Source organism: Onthophagus taurus, chromosome 11, assembly GCF_036711975.1.
Source record: "Onthophagus taurus isolate NC chromosome 11, IU_Otau_3.0, whole genome shotgun sequence".
NCBI lineage: Eukaryota > Metazoa > Arthropoda > Insecta > Coleoptera > Scarabaeidae > Onthophagus > Onthophagus taurus.
The window spans coordinates 25,004,118-25,022,325 of NC_091976.1; the positions used below are offsets into that span (position 1 = coordinate 25,004,118).

The 18,208-nt window shown below is 33.1% G+C and overlaps 1 protein-coding gene across 2 annotated transcripts; it reads left to right on the forward strand.

Annotated features, from left to right (window-relative positions):
- Positions 1-3,077: 3,077 nt before the first annotated feature.
- LOC111413183 (ATP-binding cassette sub-family G member 1-like) lies at positions 3,078-17,963 on the forward strand. 2 transcript variants are annotated; one of them, XM_023044068.2, is made up of 8 exons: positions 3,079-3,587; positions 9,265-9,382; positions 10,294-10,483; positions 13,315-13,699; positions 13,757-14,257; positions 14,315-14,415; positions 16,966-17,121; positions 17,264-17,963. In XM_023044068.2, the coding sequence occupies exons 1-8, from the start codon at positions 3,392-3,394 to the stop codon at positions 17,606-17,608; spliced, it is 1,992 nt and encodes a 663-aa protein (XP_022899836.2). In that variant the 5' UTR covers positions 3,079-3,391; the 3' UTR covers positions 17,609-17,963. The 2 variants fall into 2 exon arrangements, with proteins under 2 accessions (XP_071056294.1, XP_022899836.2); XM_071200193.1 differs by lacking the exons at positions 16,966-17,121; positions 17,264-17,963 and adding an exon at positions 14,480-14,820 and having other exon boundaries at positions 3,078-3,587.
- Positions 17,964-18,208: the final 245 nt, after the last annotated feature.

The window sequence follows — 18,208 nt, forward strand, 5'->3', positions numbered from 1 at the left end:
TAACATTGAACCATTTTCCCTGGATTATGATCTTTGTCTTCTCGACGTTTACCTCCAAGCCCTTCGCCTTTTGATGTATATACTGATTCAAAATATCTCTCTAGAGACCTGTGCGTCTCCTACACTCTCTCTATCAGCTGTTCTGTGATAACTCTCCTCCTCATTTCTTCCCACATCTTCCTTCTATCCACCTTATTAAAACGCACCTTCAGGTCTATGAACAATGCATACAACTTTCCTCCCTTCTTGTTCAACTCCCTATCTGCCAGGTGTTTCAATATGTATACATGGTCAATTACCTCTGTTCTTTTCCTGAATCCCGCCTGCCCATCGGGCAACATTTCCCCTCTTTCCATTTTCTCTTCTAATCTCCGCAGCAGTACCTTGGCATATATTTTAAATGTCATGTCCTAGTACTTGCTTATAAATGAGCAGTTTATTGTGGATGGCAATAAACTGCTACCAGCACATTTTTCTATATTTTAGATTAAACATGGGCTTTCCAGCGTAGCCTTTGGTTTAAGATCATGCTCAGGTATTTTGCCGAATTTGTTCAACTCCCTATCTGCCAGGTGTTTCAATATGTATACATGGTCAATTACCTCTGTTCTTTTCCTGAATCCCGCCTGCCCATCGGGCAACATTTCCCCTCTCTCCATTTCCTCTTCTAATCTCCCCAGCAGTACCTTGGCATATATTTTAAATGTCATGTCCTAGTACTTGCTTATAAATAAGCAGTTTATTCTGGATGGCAATAAACTGCTACCAGCACATTTTTCTATATTTTAGATTAAACATGGGCTTTCCAGCATAGCCTTTGGTTTAAGATCATGCTCAGGTATTTTGCCGAATTAGCATGTGGTATCTGGGCATCATTTATTCTGATGGGTATACCCTAGTGTATAACAAGTAGAGTACTGGGCCCCACATTACCTAATGCAAGCACATTATCTTGTGGCACTCCAGCCTGGGTCTTTCTTAAGTTAGAATAGGACTCCTCCTGCATTATTCTAAAATATCTTCCTGTAAGATATGATTTTTATGCCAAACTCAACCTCAACTCGTGACTTCCATGAAGCAATTATGAAACCAAGATATGATTTTATTAATTGAGAGTGTTGTTGCAAAATTTTAGTCAATTTATGAAGTAAGCCTTCGTGTCAGACTTTATGGGCTACATCTAGGAATATTGCAGAGCAGAATTCCTTTTCCTCGAAAGACTTTTTAATAATATTATTTCTAATCCTGCGTATCTGGTCTATTGTAGAGTGGCTTTCTCTGAACCCGAATTAGTACGAAAGGATTAGGTTCTTCCGATTATGAGTTATTTAAGAAATTGAATAAACCGTTTAGAGAATGTTAATCGTTTTGCATTTGCAACTTTATCAGTATTAATATGGGTCCGAATCATTTGAATATGTTATGGCGTTATTCCCAGATCGAGTCGTAGAACTCTTAAAACTACTAAAAGCTACTAATCTGGTACTTGACTTTCCTGGGCTACTAATCATTGCGCCTTTAACATTTTTGATGTTAAAAATGACCTTTACAGTCATTAGTCATAAAATTTGTAACCAATGATTGCGCACAAATTTGTCATGCATCCGATGGTTAATTAAACACCTTGGAATAGTCTTCTGATCCACCAGTTCATTCAGCAGCTGGTAGCCATCTCTCTTTCCAGCTCAAAATCTCAACTCCGTCCATCATTATACCACTTAAGACTTCTGTCAGTCTTATTTTATTCAATAAAACTTCATAAATCTTCTCCAAGTCTGTTTTTACTCTTCATATCGTGTCATCCTAGCCTTTCCTTTCTTTTGGGACAGGAACTAATTTCTGAAGCAAACCTGGAGACCTCCACCATTTTGTCCATGCATTTCTATCTCATCCAGTAGACGCCTTATAACTCCGCCTACCAAAGTTTACCACTCATTATATTCCAATTTGTCCTTGCCATGTTTCCATGTAACCTTTGGATGAAGAAAACTTATTAAGTTTGAAATATGCTCCCCAACGTTTACCATTGCACAAAGTCCTATCAATATTTAACTCTCCATTCAATATACAAATTCAACATTGCCATCCATTCACACCTATTCTGCTATTGTTGTTGTCATATTTATCTTACTAATAATACTTCCATTTAAACCGTTACCTTTATTTAGTTTGTAACAATAAAGAATGAGAAGTGATGTAGTAAAATATGTTCCAGTTGCGACATCTTCCATTTCTTGCAAAAATGTTTAAAATTTACAAACTACAGAAATCTATTGTCAATAAAAAAGTATGAAACCAATTTAACTGAAACGTATTTTTAGTTGCTCACTTTCTGTTCTCAATCTCTTTTTACATTTTAAAATATGTTTTTGAATACTAACAAATAAAATCGTTTTCTGAGATTCTACTAACTCAAAACACTTAAAACTTTACGTCAAAAGATATATCCAAAAATTTTGTAATCTCTCTTAGCAAAATCATTTACGACATAATAAACCGATAATGATCGTGTTATCGCGAAACATTTCATCTACATCTGCCATAATTACAAACTGATTTGTGTTTGTTTCATTAATGTAAAGGCAAAGCGATAATAAGATTAAAATGGAAAGAAAGTTTAACAAGTAATGACGAGCCAATTTGAAATGTCGTTTGCATTAATGAGGTTCCCATACGAAAAAGGCGACGATTTGACTTTTGATCTCAGCTCAGTGACCTTAACAATTGATTCGATAAAGTCTGATTATCTTGGAAGTACCTCACCGAAAGCTTAAGGACAAAGATAAAGAAAACCACTTCATTTATAACTATTCGCATTCCATTGACGTCTAAGAAAACGATTAAAAAAAAATGATGTTTTTAAACAAATAAAAGTTTTGCAATCAAATTTGTAGGTATACAAAAAAGATTTTTTTTTTAAATTTGATAATAAAAATTGAATTAGTGTTTTTCGAAACATATTTCGAAATCCAATTGTTTAGGATTTCTCCTCCTCTATATTTAAATCGCGATAAGTTGTTATCTGTTGTCGCATTGTTCATTCCTCGAGGTGAACAGTTAGCCGTTCATGTATGAAATTGTTGTTGGTGGCGGTATAAAAACACAAATGATGATGAACACCTGTACAAAACTAGAGATATAATGTTTTCGAGGTGCCATTGTCTCATGTTAGATACTCAATGTGAAAACGCGCGGTCTCCTCGCAGCTGCTGTTAATGATAGCGGGAGTCGTCGTCGCCGGCGTCGTTTAGTCGGGATTCAGTTGAAGACAAGAACTCGCGTCGAGAGGTGTATGTGTCTCGATCAGTGCCCCTACACAATCAAAAAATAAATAAAACATCACAGAACAATGTGCCAAATTTGTCCGATTTTGACTTAAATTGGTCTTGAAATGATGGATCAGAACGGGTCTGCTCAACAACCTTCTATCCTCAGACATTTAAAACGACCGGATTCATTACGTTTGGAATTATTAACAATTCCTGAAGATTCAGTGAGAAATTCGTTTATCCAAGAATCTCCTGCTGAAATTAGCCTCGGATTTAGAAACGTTTCCTATACCGTTCAAGAGGGGATTTTTAAAAATAGTAAGTTCCAAATATACAAAAATTTATTTAATTTATTATCAATTAATAAGAGTTGATAAAATATTTCCTGATACGTTTTTGTTTAATCTCTAAGCAAACAAATCTGGGACACTTAAATATATTTAAATCTTTCGATTAAAATTTAAAATTATTTCTCTTCTCACTCAATTGGGTGATTATTTAGGTTTTAGATTTTTTCTAGCGGAAATTGGGTTCGGTTTCAATCCTTTCTTTATTTACACTCTCAGCTGATTCATCGATTTCTCCTTTGTGCGCGAACGAGATAGCGAGAAAACTCCATTTCACTCGGAGACTTTACCACGTGTTCAGCCAAAACAAAGACCTCAGGTTCTCGGCTTATGCAAGACCGCACGAGGCCATCATATCCTAGATTGTTTGGATTAATTTTTATTTTAATTTAGATCGTATCGTATAATTTCGTATTGTTTTATTTTTTTAAACAAAACGCTTTTATACGCGGTTGTTTATTGTTTTTAAATCATAAAAATTAATAGTTTTATTAATATATTTTAAGTGAATAGAAAATGTGAGAGATAAAATAAGGTTTAATTTATTTCTTATACCAAACAGTTTTCATTTTTGACCTCCTTTCAAATTCTTATATTGCGAATTAAGTAGTGTAAGAAAAAATAAATCAATCAACATAAAATCACAACGTTACAATTTGTCGTTTGATAAATCACAAAAAATTATGGGCAAAAAATAATTAAGAGAGCATGAAATGTCTTGAACTTGTGACATATTTTTGCAAAAATTTCTTTCTTACATATTTCGGAGAAATTTTGCTCAATAATAATTTTATGCTTTTCATCGTTCTATAAAACGCTTTTGAACATATGTAGCTATTTCCACCGCTATTTTCTTAAGTTCGTGCCCTTACTGCCTCAGGATAACTTCATCCTCAACCCCATTGGTACATTGTGATTTTTCCTACGTTTTGATACTTCCACGAATTGTTCCATACCTACTCCGATTGGCAATCTTGGAAATTGACGAACTGATCAAAGTACATTATCAAGTCCTTCTGTTAGATACGCAACATAAAACCGGTAATGCAAAAAAACTTCATCGATCTCGTAATATTTTTAATTTTACACTGAAATTGAAAATTAAGGGTGACAAAATCTGGATCCTAAAACTTTAAATGTTGAACAAGACAAAATCTTATTGATTTCCACAAAATATGATTCCTTTAGACTCGAGACAACAGTAAACGGGTTGTGTTCAGAGCTTGGCTTTGTTATACCAAGCTAACCCTCACAATTGCGTAGCTTGGATTGATGGGATAGGATGATAATTCTACCCAAAGAATAACTCAACGACTCTTTGTGATCAATCGAACTTATCAAGTATACCAAAATAATAGTATACTTAATAAATACCGATGCCAATTTGTCTGTGTTCCCACGTCCTTGAAGCTCCACGGATTCAAAACAGCTGTGGATGCGCGTATTTTTGAGTTGCTGCTAAAAACACACTTTCCACAATCTCCTGTATGAATACCACGAAATTTACTGGACTTGAGCCTGCAGGAATTATAGAGAGCGTTAACGTAAAACTTGGAGTAAAGCATCACATTCATAAGACTCCTGAACAACTTGGCGCGAGTAAATTTGAACGCCTAAATCTCCTAAATTTAGAAGCATTAGTTTGGTAATTGAGTACTGGTGAAGTTGTAAAGTGTTATTAAAGTGCTATCTTCAAACCCGCATAAATCTCAATTATGTCTGAATTTAATGGGAGAGACAACGTTCCCTTCAAATCTGCAATAAAACCGCATTTAGTCTTTGATAAGTTTGCATCAGAGTTCTATTGGGTTTGTATCAAGGCAATATTAGGTCTTCAAGGATACATTTTGCGTACTTTTCATTAAATCTTCTTCAATTTTTCCTGAACTAAAGGATGTACAAAATCAAGTCTCCATCAAACTATTCATCAAGACTTATTTTCTTTTGTCAACTCTATATCAAGACATCTTGAAAACTGCATCAAATTGCATCTAGTCTTTTTTAAATATTCATCGAAACATCTTCAATGTATCAGTCTCTATTATGTCTACTAAGTTGGTAGCTGCACCATATTATCATAAGTTTGCATTAAGACACTTTTAAAGTTGTATCAAATCTCCATTATGATTGCTAACTTAATAAATGTTAAAAAAACTTATTACATCTTCATCGCGTTAGTATCAAACCTGCATCGTAACTTGATCAGGTCTGATCAAAGTTCCATGGAGTTTACATCAAAGCTGTATTTGGTCAAGTTTCAATCAAGTTTTCAGGAAAACTATTCTCATCAAAAGACGGACTTATAAACTAGAACGTTTCCTGTAATCAACCTATACCACTCTCGTTAATGATTATGGAAATGCCAGTTCCGTTTTAGAAGAACGTACTGGTGATTCCATCAGACGAAAATTCGCATGAACCTCAACCACAACCCAATAATTATACATAATCACTAATCCAATTATTTCAGAATGGCATTAATCGCTAAAGATGTTCTTTTAGTCGAAAGATATACCAACTGCTAACTGCTGCAAAACCCAATAAGCGTTGTCTATGGTCATTTATCTTAAGTTTCTGGATTAGTTGGGTTTTATAAAATTTTACAAGCTGAAATCGCAGAACGGCCAAGTTTTCATGTGAACTAGAGATACAACAGTTCGAGTTTTCGAGCAGACCCTGCATTGCGGTATATGCAAATAATGTTCAGTTGGGTTGGGTAGCAAAATTTTTGACAGTGATTGATTTAACAACATGGCCACTATAACTTAACGGTGCTCCTATTGAAGGACCTAAGTAAGTTTCAGGCGTCCCTATTGCAAGACCAAAGCATTTTTTGTGCCTGCGTATTATTGCATAGTTTGAGATTAATAAACTCATTAAAAGACAGTTCTGCGAGTTCATGTAACAGTATTGCTCTCTTGCACTTTTGCTCTCAGACGCATAGATATCGACAAAAATACAAAAATGTGATAATTTGACGAACTAGTTGTTTTTTAAAGTTGTTGATGGTAATATTGGGGAATCTGAGCATGTTACAAGAAAACTTTTAGAGCAAAAGTTATTGCAAATTTTATGCCTAACAATACTGCTTTCTTTCACTTTTACTCTCAGACGCATAAATATTGAGAAAAGTACCAAAATGTGAAAATTTGACAAATTAGTTATTTTTTCAAGTGGTTGATGGTAGCGCTGGGGAATCTAATCATGTTATAGAAAAACATTTAGAATACAAATTGTTAAAAATTTTATGCCTAACAATATTGCTCTGTTACACTTTTGCTCTCCGACGCATAAATGTTGAGAAAAATACGAAAATGTAAAAATTTTACGAATTAGTTATTTTTTATGCTATTGAAGGTAACACTGGGGAATCAGACCATGTTATAAAAAAACTTTTAGAACAAAATCTGTTGCAAATTTTATGTTCAACAATACTGCTTTGTTTCACTTTTACTCTCAGATGCATAAATATTGAGAAAAGTACCAAAATGTGAAAATTTGACAAATTTGTTATTTTTTCAAGTGGTTGATGGTAGCGCTGGGGAATCTAATCATGTTATAGAAAAACATTTAGAATAAAAGTTGTTGCAAATTTTATGCCTAACAATATTGCTCTCTTGCACTTTTGCTCTCAGACGCATAAATGTTGAGAAAAATACGAAAATGTAAAAATTTTACGAATTAGTTATTTTTTATGCTATTGAAGGTAACACTGGGGAATCAGAGCATGTTATAAAAAAACTTTTAGAACAAAATCTGTTGCAAATTTTATGTTCAACAATACTGCTTTCTTCCACTTTTACTCTCAGACGCATAAATATTGAGAAAAGTACCAAAATGTGAAAATTTGACAAATTAGTTATTTTTTCAAGTGGTTGATGGTAGCGCTGGGGAATCTAATCATGTTATAGAAAAATATTTAGAATAAAAGTTGTTGCAAATTTTATGCCTAACAATATTGCTCTCTTGTACTTTTGCTCTCAGACGCATAAATGTTGAGAAAAATACGAAAATGTAAAAATTTTACGAATTAGTTATTTTTTAAGCTATTGATGGTAACGCTGGAGAATCAGAGCATGCTATAAAAAAACTTTTAGAACAAAATCTGTTGCAAATGTTATGTTCAACAATACTGCTTTCTTCCACTTTTACTCTCAGACGCATAAATATTGAGAAGAGTACCAAAATGTGAAAATTTGCCAAATTAGTTATTTTTTCAAGTTTTTGATGGTAGCGCTGGGGAATCTAATCATGTTATAGAAAAACATTTAGAATAAAAGTTATTGCAAATTTTATGCCTAACAATATTGCTGTCTTGTACTTTTGCTCTCAGACGCATAAATGTTGAGAAAAATACGAAAATGTAAACATTTTACGAATTAGTTATTTTTCAAGTGGCTGATGATGTACCACTGGGGAATCTGAGCATGTTACAAGAAAACTTTTAGAACAAAACTTGTTGCAAATTTTATACTTAACAATATTCTTCTTTTGCACTTTTGCTCTTAAACGAATAGATATCGCGAAAAATACGAAAATTTGAAAATTTAACGAATTAGTTGTTATTTCAAGTTGTTGATGGTAACACTGTAGAATCTAAGCATGTTACAAAAAAACTTTTAGAATAAGAGTTGTTGCAAATTTTATGCTTAACAATATTGCTCTCTTACACTTTTGCTCTCGGACGTATAGATATCGAGAAACCTTTATTACAAGCTAGTGCAAAGTACCTTTTGTGTGACTTTCCTGTTGGATTTTAATTTATTTATGTCCATTCAATTAGCTCGTCAAAAAAAAATCATTTGTCTCGAAACTTCTTTAAAAATTTTGATGGTTATATCTTTATATACTTCTTGAGTAACAACCAGGAAGTAATTGTATCAATAAAAAAATGATGTTATTACAACTGAGAACTTTCTAATCAGAAAGGTGTGTGCTATAAAAGTTTAATATTGAAAATAATTGTTGCAAATTTTGTGATCAATAATGGTTTATGTTAAAACTCCCATATAAATTATTACATTTACCAATTTACTCGAAAATTAACTACTTTAAAATTACGCAATTATTATAAATATTCTATTACTATCAATTTCAATCAGTGTTTAACGAAACTTTATTAATAAAAATTCCCCACTTATTTATACACGCAGAATCCTTATCATTTCTCGTAACAAATATAGAATAATTATCAGTTGGAATATAAAAAATGTAATAATAACAACTTCTTTTACTCCTTTTTTTTATCAACTCACTCGAACCTCGAATAAAAAACCTAGTCCCGTTGTTACATTAAAGTTTAAATGAAATGTAGGTCAATTTTGGGTCATTGAAGAACCGAGCCAAGCTGAAATTTGGCGCGTTTGCCACTTGACCTCAACCACTACTACCAGAAATCGATAGAGCCGTCCTCATCCTTGTAAAATTCAATTTAAATTTGACATTGTTAATTGTTTTCAATTGAAAAAAAATCATGCGTTGTTTTACTAATCGTCTCGGAATGCCGTCTTGAAAATTTTAAACGAAATTTAAAAAAAAATTAAAGTATACAAGTTTAAAGACGTCGGCTTCTTCTTATTGACCTAATTTATCAGTTCCAATTAAATCATTAAAAAGACTCGAATAAATTTTTATTAATTTTATTTTAGGACGAAAATTGTTATTAAGAAGTGTTAATGGAGATTTTATTGGCGGCGAACTTACGGCTATCATGGGACCCTCAGGTGCAGGAAAAACCACCTTAATGAATATTTTAGCAGGATATACGTAAGTAAATAAATTTTTTTATTAAATATATTAATAATCGAGATCAATTTGAGTACTTAAATAATTTTCAGACGCCACTTGAAGTGTTTTTTATCGTCACTTATCCGATAATGATTGTTACAATTTAAATTATCGATTCACTCATTTTAGAAAATCGTTAATCTGGAGACAAAGAAAATGAACTAATCCTCTTTTGGTCTATCACCATTTAAATTGTCCTCTTTCTCTCCGTTTTAGCGGAGGAGATATATCTACGTTTCAAAGTCCAAGAACTAAAAACAAAAACGTCCTTGAGTGTTAACTTTTAACATTTTTGAGGACTTTCGATTAAAATTTACATAAATTAATAATTTTAAATAATTTTTGTTAATTATTATACGGTTATTAAATAATCAAATTTGCGTAAATCGATTCATTTTTTTTTCTGGTTTATAATTTAGTTAGTTTCCTCGCAAACAAAGTCCAAAGTTTTTGTGAGAATTGTTTTGAGTCGAGAACTGATTAACAAATAAATGATACAAACCGACTCAGCTGTTCTCTGCGTCAGACCTAAAACCAGGTAGTAAATTTTTTGTCAGAGTGAAAAACGGTCGTTCGGTGCACGTGCACTCAACGTATACAAGACTTTATACAAGGTTTATCGATCCTCGTTTCTCAGTGCAAATGCACTGGATGTAAACTTTGCGGTACACGTGAACTAAAAAATATATCTAAAACGTTATTCAAATAAACGTTATGTTATCTTTATTATTTTTTATGGCAAAAAATGTGGTAGGCAAAAAAAAACAGTAAACAAAAATATTAATTAACATTTATACCGTGTATGTGAAGTTATCTTTATGAGTTTATAATTAAACAAAAAAATTTTTCGTCATAAATAAAACATAATTATCTTTATTTATAATTTACAGAACAACTGGCGTTACGGGAACACTTTCAGTTAATTCAAAAAAGAGGAATGAAGATCTCTTTCGCAAACAATCCTGTTACATTATGCAAGATGATAATTTACAACCCTTATTAACAGTAAATGAAGCAATGCATATAGCAGCCCATTTAAAATTGAATCCAGGTACACCTTTAGAAAATAAAAAATTAAAGGTAAATTATTTAATATCTTTGGTAATCCATGTTGCGAGTTATAAAAGTAAATAAATAAAATTTAGGTATTTAAATAAAAGATCAGTTCATTCGTCTTTGTTTTTTGTTTTTTTGTTATTTTATCATTATTACTTAAAATTTTTTTAACTTAGGGTAGAGGAACCTGTTATGGCCACATTTAGTACTCTTCAACTTTATACGTACGCTGTTATGACCATAAAAGTTTCCATGTATGGCTACCATAATTTGTTTGTCTACAGCACTACAGAAAAGAATCGTCATCTTTCGACCAACAGTTTTCAGTTCGGGTTCTGGAAGCGTTCCAAGGATTTCTTCCTTTGTAATGGCACATTTGTCATTGTCTAACACTTTGAAATGTGTCTTAATCTGATCTAAGCTTTTTAGACATTGTACTTCAAACTCATCGTCATTTTTGCAACATACTTGTAATGGACCATAGCTCTTTTTCCAACGCTCTTAAATGAAGCCAAAACGTAATCACCTTCCTGCAGATCTGTAACTCCATACATATCAATTGTTTCTTGATTTTCTGTCTTAATATCGTCAACATCGTCTAAGCTGCTTCCACTCTTCTTCATCCTCTTCTTCTTCTAAACAGTTTTTCTTTGTCTTCTTTGCCTTCTGCGCTTCCTCTACTTTATTTTTTGGAATTTCTCTTCTTTCTCTCCATTTTCAGCTCTTCTTGAATTTTCTTCTCTTTCTCTTTGAGTTCAAAATATTCCACTCATTTGTCAGACGTAACTTGGAGACATCATTGAACACTGAGGCAAGAGACCGTTTAGTCGTGGCAAGTATATTCCACGTTAATGGATTAACACTTAGTACAAATCCTGTAATTGTTGAGCAACAGCTTCATTCTCTTTTTCGGAGAATAAGCCTTCTAGTTGACGAGGCAAATATTTTTGGTAGTTTGGGGTGTTTGCATCTCAGTGACGATTTCATTAGAAGCTTCGAATTCTTGCATCACCTCTATCTCCGAAACTGGATTATTTAATATCGTTGGTAATGTTTCTTGAGAGAGTGCAGATTCCTGAATGGGAGGGTCGGGGGCATTTGTTCCATCACTGTGTGCCTCAACTTCATTTGCTACCTGTAGCCAAAAGTCAAATAACATCACATCTTCAACACTGCCATCCCAATCGTAGCTATCCTTTCTTGCATTTTTAAACTGTTAAAGAAGACCAGGATCAATTTTAGATTCAATGTATTTAAGGTAAGGTTTCACATCCTCATCATCAGTTGTTGACATCAAACGGAAACAATCCAGTTGATCTAAAGCCTGATTTGACATTATCAAGCATTGTAGGCTCATTTATTAAATTTGATAATATCGCTGGAACATCTGCTTTTGAAATTTCCTTTCCATCATGATCAATGCGCCATTTGCGACATCTTCTTTAGTGGTCCAAACACTAAAAAAGTAAGATATGAGTAGAGTTTGGGTAAAGTGAAATCAAATCGACCATCAAGGAATATTATAACAGAGAATGTTATCGATTTCTTCTTTAAAAATGGCAAAAAAACATTAGCTATATACTCAAAGAAGCTTTCTGATGTCATCGAACCATTTTCTGTTTTGCCAATACCTCATCTGATTGGAGCTGCTGCCACTAAACTTGCAGAAAGTCGCTCGTATTTGTATACGGTAAGAGGTGGAACAAACTCCCGCATGCATTGACCGAAAATAAAGTTGTCACATTCTCTTTATCCGAATTTGTAGATTCTCTTGGTCCGATAATGAGTCCTCCTTTTGGAGCCAAAAAGAAGCAAGTCTCATCCATATTAAAGATGCGCTTTGGATCCCTTATGGCTACAATTTCAACTTCCTTAAACCAGCTCCATACTTTTTCCTCAGTAACAGTGCCCCTTGCCTTCTTAACATATTCAGCTTGCTTCTGCGAGAGGACAGAATGTCTATTTAGGAAAGAAGTAAACCACTTTTTGCCGGGCTTATTATTGGAAAATGGAGTTTTCATATTGGAATAATCTACGATCTTCTTGACTGAGTATAGAAGACTCTCCCTATCTACGGGAAATCCCATTTTGGCACAATTCAACACCCAATCCGCTAATAAATTTTCGCAATCTTTTCCCAAAACAGAATCAGGTCCACAGTGACGCGGCGATTCAACTGGACTCTTTCCCGAGATTTTGTTGCGAAGGCTCTTCACACAGGCATTCCATTTTCTATAGTCTTCAACGCCTAAATCCATTTCACTAATGGATCGCTAATTTACTTATGGCCACGTCATGTCATGGCCATAACTGGCAAACTTCACAAAATTCTCTCTACTTATGGCCACGTAAAAAAAACAACCAAAACACGCTTAACCTCAACTTACGGTTATAATATTATTAAATACTTTGAAACTAACGTATTTGTGATCATATAGTTCATAGGCTCGGCTAAATATGAAACGACGCATTAGCTAAAACATGGAAACCATTTTCAAATTGTTTCATTATGGGAAGCGTCATCTAACACCGTCTGCATTGAATTAGAGTCTGACAGAACCCTGTAATGCACTTACTTTTCAACTAATGTCTATTAGAATCTCAATGCGCAACGAATTTCTTTGAAATGGCCATAAATGGTTCCGTGGCCATAAACGATGTTCCTACCCTATATCTAAGTTTTTTTTTCATTTTTGAGAATTCAGCTGATGATGGCCTATTACCCGAAACCGGTACTAAATACATTAATTTTAAGCGAGAAAGAAATTATTTTATTTAAATACCTACATTTTATTTATTTAAATTTTAAATTTTATTTAAATTTATTTATTATTTACTAACTTAATTGTTTTTAGATTAAAGAAATTTTAGAAGCATTAGGTTTGTGGCAATATAGAAAAATTCGTACCAGTAGTTTATCAGGAGGACAAAGAAAAAGACTAGCAATTGCTTTAGAATTACTTAAAAATCCCCAAATAATGTTTTTTGACGAACCAACAAGCGGGTTAGATAGTTCAACAACTAAACAATGCGTAATGTTATTAAAACAATTAGCTCAAGAGGGCCGAACGATAGTTTGCACGATTCATCAACCCAGCGCATCAGTTTTTGAAATGTTCGATCATCTTTATGCCCTTTCCGACGGGAAATGTATTTATCAAGGATCAATTAAAGGACTAGTTCCTTATTTATCAGAATCTAATCTTCATTGTCCTTCGTATCATAATCCAGCCGATTATTGTAAGGATTTCAAAAAAGAATTATTTAATTTATGTAATTTTTTAATTTTAATTTTAGTATTAGAAGTAGCAACTGGCGAACATGGAAATCAAACCGATATTTTAGTAAATAGAACCGCAAACGGTTTAAATTGTGATTGGAGAAAAACTCAAAGGGACACCATCGAACTGCAATCTTTAGAACATATTGATAAAATGATGAAAAACGGATTAGTAACACCAGTTAGAGCACCATCTATAGCATTTCCTAGTTTTTCAAAATCTCCAATTGAATCCAGAAAAACGTCGGATCCTAAAGGAATTTGTTACGACGGGCATTATTCTACCTCCTTTTTCAAACAACTCTACATATTAATAAAACGAACCTTTTTAATATTAAGCAGAGATAAAACGTTAACAATTTCGAGGATTTTAACCCACATTACAATTGCATTATTTTTGGGGACGCTTTATTTTGGAATTGGAAAGGATGCCTCAAATGTACTCAACAATTTTAATTTTATTTTTTTTACCGTCATGTTTCTTATGATGACTGCTATGAATTGTGTCATTACAACTTGTAAGAAATCCATTTTTCTTTGAAATATTTCAAGTTTCTTAGAAACGTTTATTTTAGTTCCATCGGAAATGCCTATTATAATCAGGGAAAATTTTAATCGATGGTATTCGTTAAAATCTTATTATTTAGCTATTTCAATAGCTGATATGCCTGTGCAGGTAAGATAATTTAATTTTTTTTCCTTTGGACATGATATGATATTGTTTTTCATTAATTTTATAGAGATTTTAGTGATCACGATAATTTTCCAAAATAAAAAGATGGTCTAGTGAGGTTGTTAAGCTTTCAGGATGTTATATAGAGGCTGTTTTTTAAATAGATAAAATTCTATACCTTCTTGCCTCCTTCTCTTTCTCTGGAACAACATCAATAAACTGTAGCCCCTCTGAATTGGAGATTGGAAACTTAATTTCATTAACGTGAAATTTTGCCCTACTCACTAAAATGTACTAGCTAAGGTCCTTATATACATGATGTATATAAATTAGCCACACTATAAGAACAACAACATAATATGATTAAATGTTTGTAATATAAGAATGTTTTGATAAAAGCTATGGACAAAATCCTATTTTCTGGAATGCAAGATCTCCCTTTTCTAAAATGCGGAGATTCTGGCCTTACTTGATGTTTTTCTTCTGATGTAATTAAATTTAGACCTAAATCGTCATGTTTATTGCAATCCATCTTAACTTTTTCTAGTAATTGATTTTTCACTCAACACTGTATTTTTCACATTTTTAGTTGTTGCATTTATAGGAGTTATGACAAGATAAAATTTTCAAAGACATAAAAAGGGAATTAGCTAACCAATTAATACAAAAGAACAACCACATGATAGATTCATTAGCCATGGAGAGGTATCTATGCACCATTGTGGTGTACAACTTAAGATCATGCAAACTGACCAGCTGGATGGACGATATTAGGTATAGCAGCTTGTCCCAACTTCAGGATAATGTTCAAAATCCTCCAAAAATCAACATTGTGGTGTCCCTAATACCACCTATTAAATAGTTCCAGCCTTTTAGACATGCAGCGAACAATGTTACAATTTATCTCGTGCTAGTACCTATAGCACTGATAGAATCAATAGCAACGTGGTGCCATTAAGGGCACTCTCAAAGCACCTGTATAAACGAAACGATTACCACAAACCCAAGGATCCAACTGGGATGTAGAAAATCTGCCACGAACCTTAAAACTACCAGGTCGCACTCAACAAATTCATCAAACAGAACTTGCAAGAGTCGATAGCCAAAACTATCTATCACACATACGTTTCCGAAACATAGTGCCATTTGCATACAAAGCCCAGAATGATATCATTTACAGGAGCGTTTACAAAAAATAACATAAATGTTGACTTTCATTTTCTCTGCTCTGCCCAAGTCTATTAGATAAGTTAATCATCACTCTTTCCAAAGTTAGCTGTGGGATCGCATGCATTTTCCGCTGAATATTCTCACGCAGTTTTGCCAAACTTCAAGCTTCATGACATTGACGTAGAATTTTCTCTTGGGGTAGATTTTGTTTGTTAACGGAACCGTTAAAGTAGAACTGAGGTTAACACAATCATTTCAGAATTTTCATACATTATCTCTAACACTATTTCTGCAAAGATAATCTTTTGGGAAATCGTGACGCTGTAATTCTTTAACTGTAGCTATTTTGTATGGGTGAAAATTGTTCATGAAGAATCCGCCCAACAATCATAACGGACATCTTTAGAATCTGAGCATCACAAATATCTAATCGCTTTGGATTCAAACTCAAAAGCAACTTGTGTAGTCTCTATGTTTGCAGATAACCCATCTTCTCCTTGTTTTCGAAAGTTGTATTGCCAAAGTTACGAACCCATAAAAGAATACTGTTATGAGATGGATTTCACGAGGAAGAACATTAAAACGTGAACGAATTTTCAGCTGTGTTAGAAACACAGAATCGATATTTTTTAAGAATCAGTAGAATGTTTCACCACAGATTAACCAGAAAGGACATGTTGTCGGTTCCTTTAATGTTAATTGTTGACCACGATTTAAATTCTGCCATAAGAAGGGAACCAAACGGTCTTTCTAAAGAGCAGGGAAACGAGTGACGTTTCCATATCGTTGAGGGAACCAAAGGCACAGCAATAACAACAAGGTGCTCCTTCTAAAGCAGACAAAGTTTTGGCTAGATACCTCCAGTGTCAAACTGCAAACTGATCAGCTGGATGGGCGGTATAAGGTCCCAACTTCAGGATAATGTTCAAAATCCTCCAAAAGTAACATTGTGGTGTCCCCAATACCATCTATTAAATAGTTCCAGCCTTTTAGACATGCAACGAGCAATATTGCAATTTATCTCTCATGAGTTGTGTCTATTCTGTTGTAATTAAGAACGACTTTTCCAGATCGTTGGGGAACCAAAGGCACAGCAATAACAACAAGGTGCCCTTTCTTAAACAAAGTTTTGGCTGGATACCTCCAGTGTCCTTTCTGATTATTCTGCGGTTTCTCTTCCGCACCCTGTAGATGAGGTTGATTCACTTTTTACCAACGCTTCTCTGACATTCAAACCTAGATAAAAATCACATTGTGATTAACATCTTTATCTCTGAACGAAATTTTTTTTAACGTTAAAAATTGCTCAAAAAACATATCTACTCGTGTCCAAATTAATTTAATTTATTTAGACAATCATAAATACATTTTTTTTTGTTATAGATGTTCGCAACATTATTATATGCCGTTACAACTTATTTCATGACTGCCCAACCAATAGAATGGTACAGGATATTTCTTTTTTTAAATATGTGCATTCTTATTTCCCTGGTTGCTCAAGGATTTGGATTATTTATTGGAGCATCTATGGACTTAAAGGTGACTTACATTGAAAATAAAATTCCCCTTTAAAGTTATACAAAAAATGTTGCGGCATTGTATTCAAAACAATTCTTTAACCTACTTCTTTAAATTGTATAAAAATATTTTCGTATTTATTTGTTTTATTTTTCTTTTTCAGAATGGCGTGATATTCGGTCCATTTTTCCTCTTACCCTTCATTATCTTCTCAGGTTTTTTCGTCCAATTATACGATGCTCATCCATATCTACAGTGGTTGTTTCACATATCTTACATAAAATATGGATTTGAAGGTTTAATGTTATCAGTTTTTGGATACGATCGCGCGAAAATGCCATGTAACGCCGATTATTGCCATTACGTGTATCCAAAAAAATTTCTAGAACAAGTCGACATGACGGACGCGGTTTACGCGCATTGCGTACTTTTCTTAGTTGGAATTTTAGTTTTTGTGCGCGTGATTGCGTTTATTGCTTTATACATTCAAATTAGGCGACGAAGATGATTTTTAAAAAAACATTTTTTTAGTGCGTTAAATTTTAATTAAACGGACCAAAAGATATTAGATTTTTAATAGAGTTTCTTTTGTATTTATATATCTTAGTTTATTTTTTAATTTTGTTGTTAAGGTGGTGCTATTTCTCCGCGGTTTCTAAGTTTTGATCTTGTAGTATTTTTACCAAAGCTGTTTATTTTTTTTATGACTACTATTATTATTATTATTTTTTTTTTAATCGGGAGGAGTTCGTACAGCTTTATTGTGATTTTTTTTAGGAAATACGTTGCATATCTGTCTTTATGGACGTTTGTACAAATTTTATACGTTTGTATTTTAGGAAATATACTGAGTATTTTAGTAATTTTTAATGTTTTATTTTAACTTAATATTTTCGGACTTATTTAGTAATATTTAAAATTAAAAATGAGTCATTTTTGGAGCATCTCCAGATAACTCAAATTAAAGTTTGTAACTGCAACTCATTAAATCATCCAATCAACTCCAAGCCATAAAAATTAAAAAATAAACTGTTTATTGTTAAAAAGTAAAGTATTTATAAATCATTCAATGCAAAATACATTCAGCACGAACAGGATGTAAAATAAT

Bases quoted from the DNA above. Each gene is read 5' to 3' on its own strand.
- LOC111413183 (XM_023044068.2), top strand. From the start codon at position 3,392: ATGATGGATCAGAACGGGTCTGCTCAACAACCTTCTATCCTCAGACAT. The intron at 10,484-13,314 runs GTAAATTATTTA...AATTGTTTTTAG, and splicing joins TAGAAAATAAAAAATTAAAG to ATTAAAGAAATTTTAGAAGC. The intron at 13,700-13,756 runs GTAAGGATTTCA...TTTTAATTTTAG, and splicing joins TCATAATCCAGCCGATTATT to TATTAGAAGTAGCAACTGGC.